A 24,963-nucleotide genomic window follows, 5' to 3' on the forward strand; every position below is an offset into this window, starting at 1 on the left:
CATCTGGCATTACATACATAACAATGCAAACTGTTGTACTAAAGAAAAACCTGAGACAATCATACTACAAAGATTGAACCTGTTGCATAAAGTTTAATGGCTACAGTCCCTCTGGTGGCCTCAACCCAAAGATAACCCTAATTTATACTTCTCCGTCTGCGTCAGGACGGACGCACTCTATGCCATTATGCGCCCACGCAAGAGCCCTCCAACAAGCTCGCAGAGGAAGACGGAGACTTGCCCCAATCTTATCTATCCGTCTACAGAGACTGCAAGCTTGTGATTGGTCTGGATGCCACCTCCTGTAAATTCATCAACAGCACCATCTTTGCTACTTCAACAAGTAAAGAGATATTTAGCGGCAGACACAGAACCGATTGAACAACGCATCACAGACAAAGTCTGAAAATATGAACGTCTATTCACCCGTGACTGAAGGAGTACAAAGATACGCAGCAAACGTTTTATTCGTAGACAAAAAAGACGAGAAACACGAGTGTAGAGGTGCTGATTGCAGGAAGTGGTGAAGGGGAATGAGGGACTAATTTGTTGGTGTTAAAACGTCTCTGAAACACATTAAAACAATGTAAATACTAGTAAATACACTATCGTGCACCGGATACCTCAGAACAGTGCTACGCCCTCTGTTGTCCTGACGGGGAACTGCTTTGCAACAATCTCCAGCTTACGGAGAAGTCTTGACAGCAAAACGTCTCTGTCAACGCGTGTGCGTGTCTCCCTCATGGAGCTGATGGAGACGTATGAACTGGGCTATAGATCTATTGGCTCCAACTGGCTTGACTGACAGGGACTGGTTAGTTCACCTTCAGTTAAGAGGTTGACTCATTTGATGTAATGCTGACTTAAATACCACCATCCTAAGGGTCCTTACAGGTCATCTTTCCTCTCAGCTTTAGCATCTCAAAGAACTTAAAGCAGAGGTAGTTCAGGTGTGGTCCCTGGGATGTTTGTGACCCTTACAGTGTCATGCACATTAGAGGCTCACTTATGCCCAGACCACACTGTGTGATTTTTGGCCGTCTGAAGCCTGATTTATGCTTCTCCATCTGCGTCAGTGCGGAGACACGCAACGTCCTTGCGTAGGGCTCCGGCAGGCGCGCAAGTACGTACGGAGTCGAGCCCACTTTTTTAAACATCCGTCGAACGAGACGGATTACGCAAGCTTGTGATTGGTCAGGACACCGCTGTTGTTTACAGCGCCGCCATTGCAAAGAGAGCCGAGGATAACAAGCGGCAGACACGGAGAAGCTTGAAGAATACCTCGCGAAAAAACTCTAAAAATATGAACGTTTCATCTTCCCGTGACTGGAAGAGTGAAGAGATGCGCAGCAAGCGTTTTATTTGTGGACGGAAATGACAGGAAACGTGGGTTTAGAGGTGGGGAGCGCATGAAGAGGTGGGAGAATGAGAGACAAATATGTCCGTGTTAAAAGTCTCTTATGTACACAAAAAACACAATATAAACACACTATCTTGGACCGATACATGACAGGATACCACAGAACAGCGCTGTGCCCTCTGTTGTCCTGCCGGGCAATTGCTTTGCAACGCTCTCCAGGAGACGGAGAAGTATGAGAGCAAAACGCTTCCGTCAATCCGTGCGTGTCTGTCCCTTGCGGAGCTGACGGAGAAGCATAAACCAGGCTTTAGCCAAATCCCTCATTGTGAGCAGAATCTTGACAACAGAGGTGACCATGAGGATGATTAGCATATCTGTAGATGTTCAGTGTGACCGGCTCCGCGACAGCTTTTTGAGCCATCTCACGACCAAACTCAGCCTCCAACAGTTTGTGTGTGTGTGTGTGTGTGTGTGTGTGTGTGTGTGTGTGTGTGTGTGTGTGTGGTCCTGGATGGTAAGTTTTATTCTGTGGTCTCCTTTGCCTTGTTCCACAGTGTGTAGGTGCGATGCGGTGGGAACTGTTCCAGGAGGGTGTGATAAGCAGACGGGGGAGTGTTTTTGTCGGCACGGTGTCACTGGACCACGCTGTGATACCTGCTCTCGAGGACATTGTGCTTCCTTCCCTGCGTGTGAACTTTGCCCCTCCTGCTTCTTCACACTGGACTCCCAGAGGATGAATATTAGCTTAGCCCTGGAGACACTTTTTAGCAGATTCCCTGATGTTCCTGGAGGCCCAGAGAATTTTGGAAACCTGGAGGCGAGTGTGAACCTGATCAAGAGTTCTATCTCCCCTTCACCCAGTACCATTAGACAACTTTCTGGTGCTCTGGTCCAGCTCAACAAGCTCAGGTAAGGAACTACTTTTCTTTGTACTTGAGGAACACTAATTCAGCCTGCTGATCTCCTTATGCCCTGTAGAGATGAGTTGGGAAGGGTTGACAGTAAAGTCCCGCCCACACTAAAAACACCTGACCTGGAGTCCGAGCTGGACGAACTACAGGCTTTGTTCGACAGACTGGTACTGATGTATGAAACCAAGAGAAGTGCCTCAGGAGGATCCTCAGGCACATTTAACACAGGTCAGAACCACTGAAGTATTATGGGATGGCTCACTGGCTGAAGCTGTCATGTTAAAGAGATGGTCCATATTTTTAGGAATGGGTTTCTGTGGAAATATGAAAAATGACCATCTGTTCACTTGGTGTGGTTTGGAGAAATGTGGACGAATTCTGACCAGATGAGCTGACGACTAATCACTGAGAGGAAGATGGATTTCCACCCTAAAGTTTCTATATCAGGCCGTTTTACACTTTACCGAGCAGCGATAGGCCATCGACCGCCAACCTGGCCCACTTGTGCCGAACCTGAGTTTTCTTACTGCTGGGGAGTTTTATATTGCTTTGTTAATCTTTTATAATAAATAAATGAGCGGGGGTTACATCACATCATACCCTGGTGTAGAGGCTGATAAACATGGACTGATGTTAGGGATGAGTCGTTTAGAAACTGGTCAGAACAAGTCTATTTATCTCCAAACTGAGGCTTTTCAGAACAGAGAGGAACTCTAATAACCCTTAACCTCTGTGTTTCTGCAGGAGCATTTTCTGCCATCAAAACTGCCTACAAGGACTCAACAGATGCAGCCAAAAAGGTGAATGCTACTGAGGACATAGTCAAGAATGCCTCTGACCTCCGAGAACAGACCAGTAATGTTTGGGAAAGAGTGCAACCAGGGAACACCAGAGACCTGAAAGGTCTGAACAGCAGCATGGCCTCCCAGCCGGACCTGATTCCTGCTGCTAAACAGGTGTGAGCTTCAGCCCAAACCAGACACCGCATAAAAACAACCCCTCACCCCTCATATTTGTAGGAGTAAACCAATTTAAGGTATAATGAAGATCAGGCCACGTAACAACTTCTCCTTTAACAGATTTAAGTCCATGCCTGACTTTGAGTCTCTGTTCCTGCCAATCCACACCAAATCTGTCACATGTAGTTACAACCCAGAACTCCCCAGGTTTACCCAACCCTACAGTCACTGACAACACGAGTCACTTGTGATGGTTCATAAACTGTTCCAGATCTTTGTGACGTTGTCTTCCAGGTATGTGGCAGTGTTCGGTCAGATGTCTGCAGCCCCTTCCGATGTGAGGGTGGACCCCTGTGCCCCCCAGAGAGAGACCAACGGTGTGAGAAAGGAGCAGAGTGCGTAGGTGCTCTGCCTCTGGGCAACAGAGCAAATACCGATGTGACGGTTGTGAAAGACCAACTAGACAAACTTGGTAAGAAGATCACAGAGGCTGCAGCTCAGGTATGCTCCACAACACAAACACCAAACCCTTTCCCTTTATTACCAAGCCAGTCAGCAGATGCTAAATCATTTTCTTTTTTGTTTCCATGCAGCTTCAGAAAACTCAAAAGACAACAAATCAGGTCAGACAGTCTGCAAAGGACCTGTCCAGCAAAATAAAGCAGACCAGAAATGAGCTGGAAAAAGATCTAGAGGAGATGAGCAACACTGTGAAAGAGCTAAAGAACTTCCTGTCAGGTATAGAATCACCTCTCCGTGGAAGCAGCAGCTATGTCCTATTTATGATGTTGCTGGTTTAACTTGTACTGATGTCTGGGTGTTTAGACCCATCGTCCAACCTGACTCAGATCCAGGAGGTGAGTGACTGGATCCTAAAAGCCAAGCTGCCACTCGGCCTGTCTGAACTGTATGTGAAGATAGGAGAGCTCAAGAATTTATCAGCAGATCTTACAAACAGCACACATGTGCTGAAGGAGGCGGAGCCACAACTGGACACAGCAAGAAGACTGCTGCAAGACGCCCGAGATGTCAGGTAAGAACCCCCACACACCTTTACACTCCCAGGTGCAGGAATGAATCGTACCTGGCAGACGCCACTATGAGTAAATGTTCACACATGAGAAGAAAAAGTGTTTGTGTGAACAGGGACCAGGCACTGAGAGCAAAGGCTGACGTAAGCCAACTGCAGACAGACCTAGACACGACTAATGGATCCATCTACGACCTGGAGAAAAAGCTACAGGACAGCTTGGACATGATCGGCGACCTGAACAAGACCCTGACCCAGGTAGGAAGCAGAGACACCTGCCATCTGTTTTTACTGCCCAGAACCCAATGCTATAGAAAGTTTTCTCGTGGTCCAGACGAAAGGCCAGCTGAGCCCAACAGAGGAAGCGCTGGTTGATGTCTCATCACTCATAAAGCCATTGAAACCCCTACTGGAGGAGCTAAAGGAGCTGCAGAAGAATGGACCCCAGCAGGCCCAGGATGCTCAGAAAGACGCTGGCCGAGCTGAGGATGCAGCCGCAGCAGCTGCCCAGGTGAGAGAGCTGATGTACCTGTTCATGTCGGTGTCACAGCTAAGTCTCAGATTGGTGTCTGGAGGAGGAGGTACCCTAATGGCAAAGGACCATATTCATGAGGTGTGTGCATGTTGATTGTTGGCCTGTGTTCCGTGTTCAGAATATCCACTAATTGGACCTGGAAAGAAGAAAACAGGAACAGCAAATAGACAAAATGGGTAAATTCATCTCATGAGATTCTGTAAATAATATTTTTCTTTTCTTCTATTCTAGTCACAAATGTTTACAAATAACTTTTCCACTTTTTCCTCATCTGTAAAGTTGGACTATCATGGACAGTGAGAATAGCTCCAAGCGCTGTGGATGCACGCATCACCATGTTTGTGTAAACAGGAGTGAACTTCAGGGTCTGGTTCAGTGAGGTCCTTTGCATTATGAGCAACAAGTGAATGAAAATATGTATCAGAGAGAAAGACTAGTCCTTTGAACCGTGTTGTGCTGCTACGATCGAGACCTGAGGTCAGCCGGGTGGAGGTGTTATGGAACGTATTTCCGTTGGCCGGAACAAGGATGGACACATTGGGTCGTTTTGTGCACGGGGATATAGAATGTTCTTGACTGATTGTCCCCCCACCCCAGCATGACCTTGCTGTCTGTATAGAAATTAATTTTATGTTAAAAAAAAGTCCTAAAGAGGGCTTCTGCTTCCGGGCTCATGGAGTGAGTTTCCAGAAAATGTGAAGGTCAGAAGTTAGAGTGCGGAATTTTCAGTTTAGAGTGGTGAGAGACTTTTTTTTTATTTAAATATTCTCAAACAAATTAACCGTACGACCACAATGTTTGGAGTACATTCATGATTTATAGCTCAAAACGAAGATATATCCGTTAGCTGCAAGCCAGCATGTGTCTCATTTCAATCAGACCTACGGTTTTTCTCAGGACAATGTCAGAAATGGAGCAAAGGAGCGTCATTGCTCCTTTCTCTGCCCATTATAATTTTAGAGATTTTTTCTGAAAATCTCAAGCCGTACCTCAACTTCTACCTGTGATTTTAGAAAAACTGTAATAGATATGTAAAATATTTTTTTAACCTTTAATAGCTGAAAGTCTTGTCAGTTTGTTGAAACTAGGGCTGCAACAACGAATCGATAAATTCGATGAAAATCGATTACTAAAAGCGTTGGCAACGAATTGCGTCATCGATTCGTTTTGTCACACAACTCTTCCAAAAGCCCCCCCACCCCCCACCCCCCACCCCTTCCCGCCCGCCGGCGACCATGGCGCAGATCGGAGCAAGTCAGATCAGCGCAAGGGAGAGCCGGCAGGTGTTTGGAAGAGGAACATGGCAGAAGCAGCGATACCCAAAAAAGTAAGAACTTCTAAAGTTTGGGAGCATTTTCAGTTAAATCAGGGGAAGACATTCGTCACCTGCAAGCATGCCGAATCATCAGCGAGGAAGGAGAGAGCTCTGTGTCCGGGTAAGTTAAAAACTTTTCAAAAGTGATTCACCCAAGTCCCGGATTATTACACAGGCTAGACATGCCCTAAGCTCGTAAAAAAAGTCTATAAAATCGTAAGCGCGACGCTATTAGATAAACGGGGGGGTGGGGGGGTGGGACTCGCATTGCTGCAAACCGGTTCCGCCGTCACATTCCCGCAGAAATTGGCTGATTACACCGGGGCCAGACTACTAACATGTGGCTTTACAACCACAATGTCCTCGGAAGCGAAAACGCTTTTAAAAGGGAGGGAGGAGTCCTAACTGTTGCTGCAGGCGTGTTGTGTGAGTGCAGTTATATACTGGTTAATATATTTTTGGGTTCAGTTGCTTTCATGTGGCCTAATGTGAGTCTATTTGGGTTCATTGGAATGATCAGCAGCATTTCTTGATGTGACTTTATGGCAGTTGCCCAGGGCATCATCACAAGGAGGATGGCATTCATTTACTTTTGTTTTATTTGGGATTTTTTCAGTAATTTTTGGAAATGGTGATTAATTTTGATTAAGTCACAGCCTATGTTTAATTACATTTAAAAATTAGTTGTTTGACATCCCCAGTTATAATAAATGTCTACAGATGAGATCAAACAAAACAGATGAGAATTCCCCTTAAAGAGCAAGTCACCCCCAAATAAACTTTTTTTTGCTTATAAACTAAATAAACGAGTGTCTAATCGTGCTGCAGACACGTGCCATCAATAATTTGGCACTTCAGTGCATCTTAGTTAAAATTTTAATATTCTGCCTAAAACTGGCAGTGTTGTGTCGTTGTCAGGTAAAAACTCTGCACTGTATTTTAATTTAAATCTGCCACCGCTATTGGCTAAGAAGTATGCTATGATGTAAACTGGTACATTATGATGTCACAATGCTGTCGTGAGCCTGAGTGTGCGTGTATTTGTTAGCAGCTCCGCCCTCTCGGTCTGCCAGGCCAGCCTTTCTCAAATGTGGGTACGCGTACCCCTGGGGGTACGTAAAGAAACTCCAGGGGGTACATCAGAGAAGCAGACTGTGTCTAAAAAAGAGCTTGATCACAGCAGTTGCCTCCCTGCCACCAAGGATGAAAAAGATCCTCAGTGAAGCACAAGCCCCAGTGTCTCACTAAAAAGTCTGTAAAAACACTCCGATCAGTGCAGTAATGTTAAGATTTCAGTCTTCTTTTTGATTTTTAAAAATATATTTTGAGATTTACATTTGTTTTTAGCAATTATTTAAAATGACGTTGATGATTTCTTTTAGAGAACAGATATACTATGATCCCAAAAGAGAACACTTTATGTTGATATGCTTTTTATGAGCACAAATCTTTAATTATAATTAGCTTAATCATTTCTTTGGCCTGTATTTGATTTTTTTTATATATTTTTAGTTATATATATATATATTTTCCAAATAGTTCAAGAGATACTACAAAAAATGTGCAGTGTTTTGCACATTTATGGATTTTTCAATGGGTAATCTTATGGTTTTAAATGGTTTTATGGTGACTGTTTTCAATTAATTATTTAGAATCACATTTTAGTGATGAAAAATATTTCCAATACATTTAGTTATGGAGTATTAACATTTAAAATATTCAAAATAGTTTTTTTCCCAAATGGTTGAATTTTGTACTTGTTTATCAGTTTCAAAGTTTAATAAATCAGTCACTGAATGCACCTATTTAAGGTCTTGTTTTTTTTACAACCAAAAATGCTTTTGCGCTGATTAGGGGTACTTGGCTGAAAAAAATATATCACGGGGGTACATCAGTGAAAAAAGGTTGAGTACCACTGTGCCATGCAACAGCATTTGTTGCATTTTTCAAACATGAAGTGGGAGTGGAGTTAGACTCTGGTAGGGGTTGACTTGCTCTTTAAGCTGTTTAACTTGGACCAAGCATTTTAGGTCACAGATAGGTGTAGCTTAGGGTCTCTGTCTATACACCTTATAAGACAATTTAGGTGATGGCATGTTGTTTTTCTGCTATTGAACTGTTTTCTGATAATGTTGTGTTTAATAAAGTGAAGGAAGGAGAGAAATAACGTTTCCCTAGCAGTTTTTAAAAATGTCCCCATGTAATCCGATTAATCGATTAATCGTGTCGAGACCCCATCCGATTCATCGATTATCCAAATAATCGTTTGTTGCAGCCCTAGTTGAAACTTGAGTTAAGTCTTTAGGTTAAAGTTAAACTATACGAGTAAGAGTTCAAAAAAGTGATAGGAATTAGCAGAAAATTGAGCAATCCCATTCATTTCAATGGGACCAAAAATCGCAGAAAAAGCTGAATATCTCAAAAGGTATAAAATATTTTAATACCAATGGTCATTGCCGGCATAAGCTGAACGAGCTGAATGTTTTGATACCAAAATTGTGTAAATAGCTGAAGAATTGTGGAAGTAGTTAAATGCCAAAAAACGTACGGAAGCAGAATAATAACTAGATCAATTGCATTTCTTACAGAAATGCTGTTTGAATGCTGGATAGCTTAAACTGTTAGCTGAATCAGCTTAATAGCTGAACTGAAGCTGAAAGTAAGCAAAACTGTCAAAATGAGCTAAATGTGTTAAACGATGTAGAAGCAAAAATCACTAACAAGCAAATAAAGCACAAAAAGTAAGTGAAGAATGGAGAAAAATAATCCTAAATAGCAAAAAACTGAAATCTGTGAACATTGTATAAAAATCTGGACAGCTAAAATGTTTAAACACCTGTTATTTCAGTTTGACAAGTTTAACAGTTAAATCTTTACTGTTTCAGCCGTTGCTGTTTGCCTCAGAAATCTGACATTGCAGAGGACAATCAGTGCTGCCTCTACCTCCTACCTGCACAGCTGCACTCACTTGGGCTGATCACCTCCAGAGCAGCATAAAAGGGAGAGCTGCCATGAGGAAGGAGAGACTGGATCTGTGACAGTTCTCTCATGGTTTAATGGCTTTTAAATGGGTTTTAGTTCTTTAAGCTTAGTGAAGCTTAAGAGCTTTTAGAGGTTTTTAACAGACGTGGGACCAGAGTGCTGGTTTCCTCTTGGCTCCCAAACTTGTGTGTAAGTCAGTGGACTTTGATTGTGAATGTTTGGGAGCATTTGGATGTCTGTTTTAAACGTAAACAGCAAAAAACTTGAATCTTTGAACATTGATTAAAAACTCGAAATTTTAAATTTTAAACAGCTGGCATTTGAATGAGAATGGTTTAATGAGTACATTTTTACAATTGGCTGAACTGTGAATTTAGAAACATTTGCTGATATCTGAAACTGATTAACACATGTTCAGACTTAGTATTGAATTGATGAATGGTTGGATGAATGAAATGATAAATGGACTGTTGGTTGGTTGGATGGATGGATCGATGGATGGATGGAAGCATGTATGGATTTATATTTGGATGGCCGATAGATTTGATGTCTCACATGTGGGTGTGTAAGTCCATTTAGCCAGAAGATGATTGACCTCTCTGTTGGGGTTATGAGGTAAGCGAATAATTTGTAAGCTTTACTTACTTTTGGATTCTTCAATAAATTCTGTAAATATGGGAATATTTACCCATTTATTAATCAATTAAGATGTTCTTAGATATCTTCGGGGCACCACCCATTCTAATTAGAAAGGGAAAATTAATTAAATCCAAAACCTCTGATTAGTCTGTCTGAAAGTCATAAATCCGTCTAGGAGCAGAAATTTTCAGTCAACACAAAACAAAGTTGCTTGACACCACTGGATTGAATTTTAACACATTTAATGAAATAAATGAATAATAACAATGTGATAAAATTGAAGATATAGGTACTAAAGATGTGTGTATCAAATCAGACCGTGTGTGTGTGTGTGTGTGTGTGTGTGTGTGTGTGTGTGTGTGTGTGTGTGTGTGTGTGTGTGTGTGTGTGTGTGTGTGTGTGTGTGTGTAAAAGGGATCCTTTGTTCTGCTGAGAGTGGGTGCGCGCGTGTGTGTGAGTGTGAGAGGGGGACCTTCCCCTCCCTCTCGCATTCCACAGGAGACCTGGATGTGTAAAGTTTTTCAACTTTCCCAAACAGTTAGTGACTTACAAATACTAACTTCCTTCACAAAACTCAGAAAACAACATCAAGAGACACACAAAAGAAAAGGTCACTCCTAGGCAATATCTAATGATCTGTTAAAAGCTGTGGCCACAGCTTTCAACACATAGAAATTAATAAAAGAAACAACCTTACTTCACGGTAATCCGGGTGGCGTTTTGGTCCGGAGATAGAGAAAAAGCGTTGGTATTTTGAAACGGTCTCGCGCTACGACCGCTTATTTTGGTCTAGAAGAAACGGGAAAGATAAAAGTTAAAATGAAATAAAAACTTGCAGGAGCAAAACCTCTGAGCGAAGCAGACGTCCCTCGTCGTTCAAACGGGTTAGATGGCGTTTTCCGTTGATTTCAGGCAGCTCGACCGGCCCACACGTCCGAAGGCAAAAGCCGAGCGTATCTCTTCTTCAACCACCAGCTTAAGCTGGATAACAAAGAGGATAAGTTTCACTTTTGTCTCCCTTTTATAGACTCTGGCGGTTCGCGGGCTGAGACTGTTGTGAACCCGTGCTCAATCAAATTTAACTTGTTTCTAGTTTTAAGTACAGATAGTTCAAAAAGATCAAAAACAGGAGTCTGTTATTGACTCAATATTCTACTTTTTTTATTCATTCCTATGAGACTTGGTTAAAGTGATTTGTAGTTCCTTGTGTTGGAATGGTAACAGATGACAGGAGTCTGCTTTAATAAAGCAATGTACAATGTCTCATGACTTTTTTAAACTTTGAATTACATTTCTATATTAAAGTATGTTGATTAGGGATGGGTACCTTTGACATTTGAATCGATCCGGTACTAATTCCCGGTACCTACGAGTCGATACCGGTACTTAACGGTACCAATTTTCGATACTTTTGAGTGTTTATTATTTTAATTCTCTTTTATAATTAAATATATATTTTTCTCAATATATAACCATATTTGATAAATATCATGATAAATAACATACAAGTTTGTATTTTAACTTCGTCCTTGTAGTTTTATAAGCTGATAATTAAACTGAAGCAAACATCTTTACTGTGAACTAAATTTACTGTGTATCTTCATTCCTTTTGCCGTCCTTTTTCATATGATTTTTCCTACTGGGAAGTTAGAATTTCCGAGGAGAAAGCGAACGCACCATTAGCTGATAATGGTGGCAATGGAAGCTAACATATCAAGCTAACGTTATCTTTAACAGTTTATTTAGCTGCTGGAGCAGATTAAAACGATGATGGATCAAACTTAGATCGTTGTCGCTGGTTTTACCTTCACCCATTCACCCGTCGCATTTAGTAAAGTAAAGCCAAACTTTAGAGCGCGTTCATGTTCTTCTAGTCGGAAATTCGGAGTTCCGAGGAGAAAGCGAACGCACCATTAGCGAAACGGAAGCTAACAAATCAAGGTAACGTTATCTTAAACATTTTATTTACCTACTGGAGCAGATTAAGATGAGGATGTCTCACTTAGATCGTTGTCTGTCGCTAGTTTCATCACCCAGTTACCCATCACATTTAGTGAAGTGGACCCAAGCTTTAGCGTGCGTTCTTCTTTCTACCATGCTTGCTCTGTTTACAACTGGCTCGCAGGGACCGGCGACATAACGCTCTTGCGCATGCGCACCTGTCTTGGCAGTACCGAAACGAGGCACCGTTTGAAATGACGTGAATCGGTGTTCGGTCGGTACTGTGGAATTCGGTCGGTACCTTAAAAAGTACCGAATTCGGTACTCATCCCTAATGTTGATACAGTACTGGATGCTAAGTGAGCCCAACATGTCAACTGTTATTTGGCTGTGATTCTTATTGGTTAGATCAAAAGGGTACAATTGGGAGCTTTCAGAGTAAACCTGACTTTTTCTGTGGTGAGGGGGTGGAGCCTTAATTATGTCATCATTTGACTATTGATTGCTGTTTAGGAGTGGATGACAAACAACCACAAAAATCAATTAATCAATTTCCCTCTGGGATTAATAAAGTATTTTTGAATTGAATTGAATTGAAAAATTTTCGTGACTCTGTGTCCTTCGATGATGAAATTATGGCAATTTATATTTTTTAGCGAGAAGTCAGTGTTAAGCCCGGAGAAGTCCTGCTGCTGAGGTGCTAAGTTGTATCGGTTGTATCAGCCCTGCTATGCAGTTTTCTACCAGCAGGGGGCTCTGATATTGTACACAACATACACGATATGGTTTACAAAACCAATTTTTTAATTGGCTATAAAACACTAAAGGAAGGTTAAGTTGCTGAAATAACTAAATAAGATGATAATGGCTGTTACAAAGTTTGTAATAATATATTAACAATGTTTACTTTTTAATTTTTCAAAGATTACAACACTTTAAAAGTCATGAATTACGAGACCATCAAAAATGGTCTCATAAACCTATTGGTTTCATAATGCTGGTGTGTAACCTGACAAATAGGTCTCGCAAACCATAAGTGCGCGCACACACACACACACACACACACACACACACACACACACACACACACACACACACACACACACAACATATATACAAGTAATGTGTCTATGGTTACATTGTGATTTCTTAGTAAATATTCTATTTTATGAGAGATAAACTTTATTGTATTTATCCTAGTGAATCTATAATTAAACGGGTAAACTAGTAGTAGCACATTCAATGTCAAAAAGAGTAAAATGTTATTATCAGGAGAGGGAGAATGTTTAAGTGGTTAACAGCAGTGTTCTAGCCGATGGCCCCCTCCATGAGGCTACCACAGCTCAGCAGAACATCATTGTAGCTTCTTCTGGGGAGAAAAACACTTAGAGAAAAAAATAAAGTTAACAGCTGAAATAGCAGGAAATAATGCAGTTAAAGAGCAGATTGTAGAAGAAAGCAGTAGAGTGTGGAAAGTGGTCAATATATCCTCCAGCAGTCTAAGCCTATAGCAGCATAACTACAGAGATATCAAAAAGTGGTCCGAGAGGATTGGATTATGTGGAAATGTCGTTATTTCCTCACACTCTATGCCATAAGTCAGCACAAGGTCTAATGTATGATGGCAGGCATGGGTGGAGCTATGTATTCTTTGGGTAAAACCAATTGAGTCTAAGATATTACTAAAGGCTACATTGAGGCTATCATTTTCAATGTCTACATGAATGTTAAAATCCCCCTCTACAATGGCCTATCAGTATTGTAGGGTTAGGTAAATTGAGTACTTCAGGAGCTCAATAAATATTAACTCTACTTGTTACCAATAAGCTGTGATACTCTATCTAAATATAGAATATCACCCTGCCTGGTCTTTATTGTGTTTAATCAGAAGATTCTATGATTCTTTATTTATTAGGGGATTTGTACACACTTCGTTTTGATTCAGAAAACAGTCAGGTTTACAAAGGTAAGAATTTATTTTACAAACAATTCAAACTTGACAAACTGGTTAACTATTATTTACTGTGAGTGGATGGAACTAAAGGTGATATCTGGAACCTATGTGTGAATGCAATGTTGGTCAGAATTTCCATATCTCGGAGAGCTGCGTTCTGGATGTAAAAGAGTTTGGTTTGCGTTAAGCTATGAGGTTGATTGTTATCAAAAACCCACATCAGACGCTATCTGTGTGTCTACATTACCCGTTTTCAGAGACCCTCTTGATGGATCCAAAAGTCAGAGAGGTCGGATGACCGCTGGCACCAGAGGGCTGAAGAATACCGTGGTACCAATCCTTTCAGTCCAGAGATGTCTCGGGTCACGACAGATGGATGGAACCGAGTGTCTGGGACTCAAGGAGTCTAAACAATATCACCTTATTCTGCAGGAATTATTATGTTGTATCAGTTTTGCTGGTGCAAAAAGATTTTGACGACGTGTCAAAATCTTTAGTGGGTTAAAGAGGTGTGCTTCAGGTGGCCGGTCTGAAGCTTCTCTAGAACTCAAGAATCACCAGCGTGATCTGATTTTAATGTTCCCAGGTTATGATTGTGTAGCCAACCAAAGGTTGACAAGTTTGGATGTTACCAAGAATCTCAGAAACACACACCTTCTATGATCCGGAGGCTCTGATCTGGGTAAAAGTTTAATTATGTGTCATGGACTTAACTTTACCTTACTTTGTACTTGTGTGAGTGCAAATGTTATGACCATTGTTATGCATGTTGTCAAGTAAACATGCTGAAACAATCATTGAGCGCAGATTAATGAAACATTTCATCATTTATAATTATTATAAGTAGCAATAAACAAACATTTATTTAATGATTATCTAGCTTGTAAATTTTAGAAGTTCATATTTAATTTTAAAAATATTCGTTCTTCTGTTCTTCTGTGAGCAAGGAGACTTAGATAAAAGGGTGCTTTATCCAAAGCGACTTACAATTTATAACCTATGGGGCATGTTGTGGTCTGTAGCAATAATCGGAATAAACTTCACGTAATATCTGCACAAGACCATTCCGAACATGTCAAAGTGCTTGATTTGGACAAAGACCAGCTTCCAACTGAAAGAGCATTGGGACTACAGAGTCCGAGTGATCATCTCGTCTTTATTGGGTATTTTAATTTAGCATCCTCCACCAATTAATGTTAGGTAATTTAATTTAGCATTCTCCAAAGAATATGTTGCACAATTTAATTTATACTATTGTTGTTATATTACCTTAAACTTAAATTACCTTAAAGGAAGTCAGAACACACACACAGATGGATTAGATTCTTAATTTAGTAAATTGTAACAAACCTTAAACAGACAACAAACTCTGCAAAGTGTGACACTCTGCAAAGGGTGAGAGAATCAGACCGTACAACACGGAAGCCATTTTCCTCTCACAAAGGAGCCGAAGCTGTGGAGGGGTTTTTATTTGCACATACACACCCAGAAATACCATTAGCGTGAAACCCCTGCCTGACCAGTTTGGAATAACATCTTGGTCTTAGAATGCACAGGAAAACTTCAGATACTGGATCAAAATGCCTAAAGCAGAAAAGAGTTTCCTAAAACACCCAAACGTGAAAACAAATAACTAGGTCAGGGTTTTTTCCTAACCACATTTAAGCAGCAAAGGTGAATGAACTCTTCACATAGACAAAGGAAAAGATTTCACAACAATAATGAACAATTAAAAATACCTAACAGTCTTCTCTGTGAATGATAAATTAAAGCTACATACCCGCCGTGGAATGCTGTCTGTAGTTGCTTCCATCTGTGATCCTCTCGGCTACATAGTGCCAACCGTGCTCAAGGCTAAACTTCTTTTACAAGAGCTATGCCGAAGAAACCACGGCTGGAATGAAGAAATTCTACAACCAATCAAACAACAATGGATCGACTGGTTAGCAGAACTGGAAAACTTGCCTTCATTTCAAGCAGAAAGATGCATCAAGCATGCAGAGTTTGGAACACCTGTCAAAGCTCAACTTCATTTTGCAGATGACAGCAATAATGGATATGGCACAGTAAGCTAATTGGGACTGGAAAATCAAACAGGTCAAATAAACATTTCTTTCCTGCTTAGCAAAGCCAGAGTGGCACCACTAAAAACAATCACGATTCCCCGTCTAGAATCCACAGCAGCTGTCCTCGCAACAGAAGTGGATAAACTGATAAATGCTGAGTTGCAACTCCAGTGTGAAAAATCTTACTTTTGGTCAGACAGTTGCACGGTTCACAAATACGTTAACAATGAAAATCAAAGATTTCGAACATTTGTGGCAAACAGAATCACAATGATCCGACAAGCATCAAACCCAGAACAGTGGAACTACATTACCATCAAAGAAAATCCAACCGATATCACTTCTTGAGATGTTTCAATGACTAAACTGTTGAACACTGAAACATGGTTAAGAGGACCTGATATCTTGTGGGATCTGCAGCAACCTTGGCAAACAAATCAACTCAAATTTGAGGAAGATTGTGACCCCAATGACCCTGAAATAAAACAAGATGTTTTTTTCTGTTCAACTCAAACAGATATGGATCCAGTCAACAAACTGATCACTGACTTTTCAGATTGGAATAAGCTTAAAGTACTCACCCTGAAATGTAAACCAACCCTACCTCCTGGTGTCTTTGACCAACATAACCTATATGTTTGGCGAAGGTGGAAACAATTAGCCTGGCAAGCCAGACTAAATAAGTGTATTATTTAGTCTGGCCACGCTCCATTGACGGCTCTCGGTTGTGGGGCGGGTTCTACAGTTGTCTTTCAAATGATCTCCGTATTCCACTGGACAATGAATGTGACATACTCTTGTTCCACTCTGTTGCATCATCCCACCCACCAGGCATATAGAGTGCCCTGATTGGCCCACAAAGCGGATAAAGCTCTGATTTTTCACTAAGCAGATAGAGCACTATGATTGGCCCACCATTATGGACCAATCACAGCTCTTTATGTGTTTGAAACCCCTCTAGAGAGTTGTGATTGGCTAGCCAGAGTCCTGGTAGGAGCTGCGGAGATTCCAATGGAGCATACCTAGACCAAATAAAACAAATAAAAATAAACAATAATGAACAAGAGTCTGCTTCTAGACCTGCAGAAAGTGAAAGAATAGAAAAAAATGGGACACAACAACAATACATCAGGAACAAGCTATCACTGTGTCAGCCTGATGATGAAATATAAATTCAACATTGTTTAACTGAACAATCACATGATAATAAATCATAGTCCATTTAGTGGCAACGACAGTCTTAAGACATGTGTTGAACGTGCCCAAGCTCATACTTTTGAGAGCACCATGTGAGCACCTGTGTGTGTACACGCGCTTGTTTATGTAAGGTTTCTCTATAAAAGCGTCCAATAGAGAGTGTGAGGGATCACAGATCTGACCCCCAAAGATGTGTAGGAGACGGGGGGAGCTCCAAGTCCCAGAGATCCAGGCGCTGCCCCAGAACACAGGAACCACAAGGAGACTGCAACCAGAAAGGCCCCCGCCCCCCTCGAGAGGCACAGAGAATCGCCCCGGGGGGCCACAACCAGCGGCCAGCAGAAGCCCAGGAGATATCAGCGGCAAGCCCACAGGCCCGCCCACAGCCTCCCACCCCCTAGCCGGCCAAGCCCGGGACCCAGGGGCGACCACCCCCGCCAGGGACCCAGCAGAGCCCAGGGACCCAGACCCCACCAGGCAGCCACCGGGATTGATCAGGCAGACGCCAAAAATCTTAAACCCCTTGACCCGGGAGCCACAAACACTCAGGCAGACCAAGGCGCCACACTCCACACCAGGTGTGGCAGGGGGAGGGGTGACAAAGATCTATATCATCAAAAGAAGTCCCAGGAGAAGAGAGGAGTCAAAGGCCCCACCTGACATATACAGTCATACACAAACACAGCCACACACTCCCTCATGCTCACACATGCACATACAACCAAAGACTTACAAAAATGACACCCACTCATGCACCCCATACACACCCTATTCACTCTGGTCCCGGTACTGCTGCACATTGGTACAACCATTACCGGTTACCAGAGTTTGACCCTTTCTGCTGGGGTGCTGATGAGCAGGCTCCCCCGCCCAACGCTGTGCACAGCAACCCACCACCCCAGACCCCAACCAGACGGCCAGATCTCCCTCCTTGCCTCTAGCCCTAGGAAGCCAAGCAACAACAGAGGTGTGATAAGACCCCTAGTCTCCCTCCGCCTGCTCCAATATAGTGTTGTGTGTTGATGAGGTGTATTCCATGGCTGTGGTGAGCTGGCAGTGCGGGCATTGTCTGGCCTATGCCAGCTGATGCCACCGCACCACCCCACTTGCACCCACAGCTCTCTGTGTCTTAAGTGCAGTTTAAAAATAGAAGTGGGCACCGGCACTCGAGAGGAGTGTTACATCCCCGACATGTGTTGGTAAAAATGTGAAGGATGGGGGTAACATAAGAACTGGCGGCGGAGTTTAAAATGGGTTTGTTCATACAAAAGGTATTAAAACACAAGCAAACAGATCTCTCTAAAAGGTTAACATCACGAATTATCAACTATAAAAACACCTGGTAGAAACTTATATTAAAAGTTTACCGAAATGAAGGTGTTCTAAAAGCCCGAAGTTGATAAAAGTCCCAAACAATTTACTGATTAAAACACCTGGTAAAAGCTTATTTTAAAAAGCTTTACCCACACGAAGGTGTTTAAAACCGAAGTCAGTAAAATTGCACAAGCCAAGTTAACCTTTACAAAAAACCGAGCACACAAAAGATCCCCCTGGATCATCCAAACTTTATCACCAAGAGTTAAAACTATCACAGTTTAAAACTCTAACAAATCCAAATGTGTCTAAACGAAAGGGGTTGAAAACACACAAAAACCAGGAGGACAGCAGAACCCCTGCACTGCTGCCTACCAGACTGCTGAAGGCACAGCCCTTTTATGCAGGTGTTTGCTTCATCAGGTAGATCATCAGGTCAGCTGTGCTCCACAGCAGCCCGGGAGAGAGGAGAAGGAAGCGCGTGTCAGGCTGATTCACTGGAGCTTGGTGATCTTGGCTCCTGCTCCTCACTCAAGGCTGGCAGCCGTGACAAGGAGGCTGAGAAATCCCCCTGCCAAGTGCCGTTGAATGTGCTCACTCCCAAGGCCCTAAGTGTGTGTTTGCATGGAATGTCGTCGGTGGAAGTGTATAAGGTGCAAATAAAATTGGGGGGCAGGTTGCCACAGGAATGTGGAAATGGGGTCCATACCCGCACTCCCTGACTTTTCCACCCCCCAAGGTCCTATGTGCATGTTTGTGTGATGATGTGAGGGAGCAGGATGAGAAAAATATGCGGGGATGGGGAGGAATGGCTGGTTGGGTTTTTCCCTCCAGGGGCCAGCTCCCCCACTGGCCCCAATAGGCACCTCTGTTGTCAAAATGCCACCCAGGGCATGGAGACCCCAGCCCATCCTGCCAGGGCCCAAAGCAGCAGCATTGCAGAGCCTCACAGAGTCCGAGGGCACCAACCCAGCCCCACCCCAGCAGAATATCTATGCCCATCCCTGCATTTGCACAACTTCCAGAATATTTAAGACATAGGACATCCAGGTAAGGTTGGGTCCTCCCCCTCCTGGACCTCCCCCTCCCCTGTGATGGGACAGCAGAAGAGCCAAGGCCTACCCAAGGGCCCTGAACCTGGGCCAGGCACTGCTGCATGTTCCTGCCTTCTTCCCGGCAGCATACATATCAGGACCCGATCCCCAAGGCCCCGCCCAGATCCCCACACGGGGCCGGCCACCCCGAGCCCACAGGCCCCCACCCAGACCCGCCCAGGGGCAATGCAGCTGCCAGGCAGTGACCCATGGCTCCCGCCAAGATCCCCAAGGGGCCCCACTCACAACCACCAGTAGTCCACCCCCCGAGGCAACCCAAGCACCTCCAGAGGGGGGAAACGGCCCCCCAGTCCCAGACACCCCCAGTGAACCCACCTCCAGGGAACATCCGGATACTCCAAACTCAGACCCTCCACCCCACCACCACATCATCCCGCAGGACAATATCAATGGTTCCCCATCATCGTTATGTGATGGAACCAATCAAAGGAGCCCAGAGAGATTTATTTGAAGTGGAAGCAGAGGCTAAATCAAGTGTAATATGATCTAACAAAAGATTTCTATACTGGTTAATGCAGAGAGTTTCTCTATTTTTCCAATTCAAGATAGTTTTCTTAGCGATGCATATGGCAGTCAGAACCACGTGAACCAAAGAAGTTTCATTCGGGACATCGTCCAGCTTTCCCAGTAAACAAAGAGAGGGGGAAGTTGGGATACGACATTTCAGACATTTTTACAGATCCTCACATACTCTACCCCAAAATTCCTGGACAGGTGGACAGGACCACAATGCGTGAATGTAATTGTCAGGAATGTTGTTTGTGCAGTGTGTACAGGTGTCAGATGACACAAACCCCATCTTGAACATCCGATGACCTGTATAGTGTACTCTGTGTAGAATTTTGTACTGAATTAATTATAAATTGGGGTGTCTGATCATTTAAAAAAAAATTAATCAAGTTTGGGACCAGAAGTTCTGGTCAAAGCTGACTGATAGATCCACCTCCCATTTTTCAATAGGGATTGCAATTTTTATCGTCTATTTTCGACAGTGTCCTATAAACTTTAGACTGTAGTTGGGGGGGGGGGGGGGGGGTGTTGAGATTATAGAAGTCTAATACCCTTGGTGGTCTTTTTAATTCTATTTCATTGAGCTTAAATTTTTGTTTGATTACAGATTTAATTTGGTGATATTCTAAAAAGCTATTCTTATTGATTCCAAATTGGGAGACTATTCAATTAAATGGGATGAAGTCCAATCCTTCATACATGTTTTCCAGGTGTAGGATCCCTTTATTTTTCCAGTCCGGAAGGTTCATCATTTGGTTATTTTGCAAAATGTCAGGATTATTCCAGATAGGTGTGCGTCTGTCATTTTTAGATACTCTCACCATGCTGTCAGAGAGATGCTGATACTAATACTTTTGAAGCCTTCATGTTATCTTATGCTTGAGCTAATACATGTAAATGGTAAGTCTGAAAGCTCTATCGTATTGCAAAGTGTCTCTTCTATATCTAACCAGGACTCATCTAGTGGGTTATCTTGCAACCATCTTGGTATATATTGCAGCCTGTTGGCTAAGAAATAATAATAAAAGTTGGGTAAATCCAGTCCTTGTCATGACTCGAGGGAGGTGTTTAACCCAAGACATGCAGAATCAACACGACTTCAATGGGTGAGTAAGGAAAAGTTATTTTATTTTAAAACAGGAACAAAAGGCGCACTGGAAAGTCCAGTGAGGGTGTGCCGTTTGGCTTTAGTCCATATAATAATCCAAGAAGTGATGAAAGGTGGGTAGCCAAGGTGAGTGTAGGTGGTAGCTCAGCGGGCTGAGGCAGGTGAGGCAGCGGAGATAAAACTGCAGGCGTTGTAGAGGAGGATGGGACGTGGTTCTGGAAATCCAGGGTTCGAGCGGCGAGAGTAGTGTGTAGCGTGGAGTATCCTGAACAGAACAAACAAGCAGGGTTCAGAGGAGAATCCAAAAAACGTAATCCAGATAAACAGTCCAAGGTTCAGAGCCAAAAATCCAATGTCAAATCCTAACGAGCAAAAACGAGCAAACAAGGTCAAGAGGCTGGGGCTACCTAACAGGTGCACTCATCAGGCGTAGTGTGGTGTCTCCATCCTCCCTTTATACCCGACCTCCTGATTGGAGATTCGGCGCACCCGCAGCTCCCTCCGCTCCTCACCTGTGGAAGATTGCCTCAGAGCTGGTTAGTAATGAGAGAGTGCTCACCTCAGCTCAGGAACATGACAGTCCTTCTCTGTCTTTGGTCTTCTGAAGCGTTTTCAAGCTAATTCGTGGAGGTTTATCCTGCCAAAGGAATTTAGTAATTGAGGAGTCCAGAGATTTAAACCAGTCAGCTGGAGGTTTGTTTGGGATCATTGAAAATAAGTAATTTATTCTGGGTAAGACCATCATTTTAATTGTAGCAACTCTCCCCATGAGTGATATTGGTAAGGATTTCCATCTTGCAAGATCTTCTTCCACTTTCTTTAAAAGTGGGATGTAGTTTAGTTTGGTTAGATCTGCCAGCTCGGGAGAGACATTAATTCCCAGGTATGTGATATTCCCTGACTCCAATTGTGTATTAAGCAAATTGACAAAAGAGAAATTAATCGGTAGAACTGTGGATTTTAACCAGTTTATAGAGTAATCTGAAACTCTTGAAAAAGAGTTTATCAGTTCTATTGAATGGGAGAGAGAGGATTGAGAATTCTGGAGAAAGAGTAAAACATCATCTGCATAAAGACTGATCTTATCTTCTGTTTTCTTACACTTTATCCCTTTAATATCTGTTGTTTGCCTAATTGCAAATTGCAATTGTGGTTCGATAAAAATAGCGAACAGTGAGGGGGAGAGTGGGCATCCCTGCCTGGTCCCCCTCTGAAGACAGAAGCTAGCTGATATTTGGTCTTTTGTCCTGACACTTGCTGTTGGTGAACTGTATAATGTTTGTAGCCAGTTTATGAAGAATATCCCAAAACCAAATTTATGTAAAGTTGCAAATAAGAACTTCCAGTTAACTCTATCAAAAGCCTTTTCTGCATATAGAGATAACAGTTTGAATGTTTCTACTGTAAGAGAAATCTATCAAATTAAGTAATCTACGTGAGTTTGTGGATGACTGTCTACCCTTAATGAAACCAGTTTGGTCAGGGTGTATTATGAAGGGGGTTACCTTCTCTAATCTTTTTGCCAGGGCTTTACAAATTATTTTGAGATCAAAATTAATAAGAGAAATTGGGCGATAGCTGGTTGGAAATGCAGGGTCTTTGCCTGGTTTTAACAAGAGACTAATATTGGCTGAGTTCATGTTTGGCTGTAATCTGCCACACTTCGATTTCCCTCACCATTCTGAAAAATGTTGAAGCCAGAATGATCCAGAATTCTTTAAAGAACTCTGCTGGAAACCTGTCTGGACCTGGAGCTTTCGTATTAGTCATGGATTTAAGGGCTTCCTGGAGCTCAGCTGATGTTAGTGGTGAGTCCAGGACTGTAACTTGGCTGTCTGATAATTTAGGAAGTGTTATCCTGTCAAGGAACTCGTTGATCTCATTATCTGATGGGTATATCTGTGGTGAGTACAAAGTTTGGTAAAAGTCTCTGAAAGTGTTGTTTATTCTTTCAGGGTCTTAAACTATATTACCGGTTGAGTCTAGTGTTGCCAACTGTTTTTGACTGAAAGTAGCTGAAGTTCCCCCCAAAAGTCACTAGATGTCGCCGAATGACGTCACGTGCTAATTTGCATACGACGCAATGACGTCATCTGGATTGCGTGATGACATCACCGGTCTTGTAGAGTACATCAAATAAAACCCACGTGATTTTATTAAAAAAATTATTTAATTTCTTTTTTAATACTTTATTAAAATAAAAACCCCATAGAATACAAAACAGCAGCCTTTAAAACATCAAGGAATGATGGCACAAAAAATGGAAGGAATATTTATATTTTGTCTGAAGAGAATGGAACTCTTAAACACAAAAAATATTAAATTCATAGGAATGTATGTATGATTGAATTAAAATGAATTTTCTGTTGTGGTCTTCAAGTGCCTTGAGATGTATTCTTCTGTTGTGATTCAGTGCTATATATTGTCCTAAAAGATAATATATATATATATATATATATATATATATATATATATATATATATATATATATATATATATATATATATATATATATATATATAATATACATAGTTTTTGTTTGGTTTTGTTGTTTTTAGTACTTTTGTGTAAAAAGAAGCAGGTCATATTTAGTATTCAGAAACGTTACATGCAAACTGCCAATGACTTACAGTATTATTCTGTTTTTTTATAAAAGTTTTAAATGTGCTACGTTATTGAACTTATCATAGAGTTCCAATGTTCCTTGAATGCACCACAAGTGGTGAGAAGCCATGTGTGAGTGAGATGCTGGTGCCAGCCGAGCTCAGCTGCCGAAATGCGGCAGGATGACGGAAGGAGCGGTCGCCCTTTATGTAGCTCAGGTGGCTATCTCAAATAATGGACTTGTGAAAACCCACAAAAGGTTTGATTGGCCAACGGGGGTAGCGTGATCATGCTGCTTGCACATGCGCAGATCATTTTCTTTCTGATCCTCTGGAAGGACGACGGTCCTGTCGCTTCAGATGCATTGCTAATATGCAGGTAAAGTCTGCTACAAAGTTGTAGTCAAAGTAGCTGAGGGGGGTCAGAAATGTCACCAGAATTGTCGCTAGGTGCTTTTTTGAAAAAATATCATTAAGGGGGTCTGAAAAGGCGTTAGAAATGGTGACAAATTCGCTAAGTTGGCAACACTGGTTGAGTCTTTAACAGCAGATATGGTAGTTTTCTCTTTATTAATTTTTAACTGGCTAGCTAAAAATTTACCAGATTTATTACTATGTTCAAAGTTTTCTATTCGTGGTCTTTGTGCTAAAAATTGTGTCTTTTTGTCAATAATTCCAAGAAGTTCTAATTTAGCTTTACGTAATTTGCTCAGTAACTCTTCTTCTGTGGATGCCTCTAAAGACTTAATGATTTCTTCTAACTCCTGAATACATTTGTTTTCTGTTTTTTTCTTATGTGATGAGAAAGAGATTACTTTACCTCTCATCACTGCCTTTCCTGCCTCCCAGAGAATAGATGCTGTTGTTCCAGGCAGGTCATGATGTTCTAAATATAAAGCCCACTCCTTTTAAAAAAAAAAATCAATAAAACCTTTGTCTTTAAGCAGTGATGTATTAAACCTTCAGTTTTTGTTTGGTGGGATTGTCTTCTTGTTTATCAGAGTTAAAGAAACCGGAGCATGGTCGCTGACAACTATGGGGTGTATCTCAGTGTCTGAAATGTCAGCCAACAATGAGCTGCTGACTAGAAAATAATCCAAACGTGAATGAGAGTGGTGGACGTGTGAGAAAAAAGTATATTCTCTACGGTTAGGATGAAGAAATCGCCAGGCATCACAAAGCCCATAATCACTCATGTACTGTTTAACTATATTAGTGGATTTCCAATTGCGCTTAGTCCCAGCTGTACTGAGCCTGTCTGTTAAAGTGTCCATCCAAAAATTAAAATAATCTCCAAGTATAAGTGGACAGTCCAAGTGTTCGGAGAGTACGGAGAAATTATATATATGAGTTTATGTGTATACATATATATATATATATGTATATATATATATATATATATATATATATATATATATATATAT

General features: G+C 42.0%; 1 protein-coding gene across 3 annotated transcripts in view; it reads left to right on the forward strand.

The window, feature by feature from the left end:
* Positions 1 to 24,963, forward strand: part of LOC107372335 (laminin subunit beta-3) — a 143,632-nt gene that overhangs the window by 105,527 nt on the left and 13,142 nt on the right. For 2 of the 3 annotated variants that reach the window (XM_054734788.2, XM_054734790.2), the window contains 8 exons: positions 1,915 to 2,269; positions 2,339 to 2,499; positions 3,016 to 3,227; positions 3,525 to 3,731; positions 3,824 to 3,968; positions 4,056 to 4,263; positions 4,377 to 4,518; positions 4,595 to 4,771. In XM_054734788.2, coding sequence (XP_054590763.2) covers positions 1,915 to 2,269; positions 2,339 to 2,499; positions 3,016 to 3,227; positions 3,525 to 3,731; positions 3,824 to 3,968; positions 4,056 to 4,263; positions 4,377 to 4,518; positions 4,595 to 4,771 — 1,607 coding nt within the window. Of the gene's footprint in view, positions 1 to 1,914; positions 2,270 to 2,338; positions 2,500 to 3,015; positions 3,228 to 3,524; positions 3,732 to 3,823; positions 3,969 to 4,055; positions 4,264 to 4,376; positions 4,519 to 4,594; positions 4,772 to 13,883; positions 14,050 to 24,963 lie in introns of those variants that run through there. The other variant, XM_054734789.2, reaches the window with a different exon arrangement.

Source organism: Nothobranchius furzeri, chromosome 3 (assembly GCF_043380555.1).
Source record: "Nothobranchius furzeri strain GRZ-AD chromosome 3, NfurGRZ-RIMD1, whole genome shotgun sequence".
NCBI classification, from domain to species: domain Eukaryota; kingdom Metazoa; phylum Chordata; class Actinopteri; order Cyprinodontiformes; family Nothobranchiidae; genus Nothobranchius; species Nothobranchius furzeri.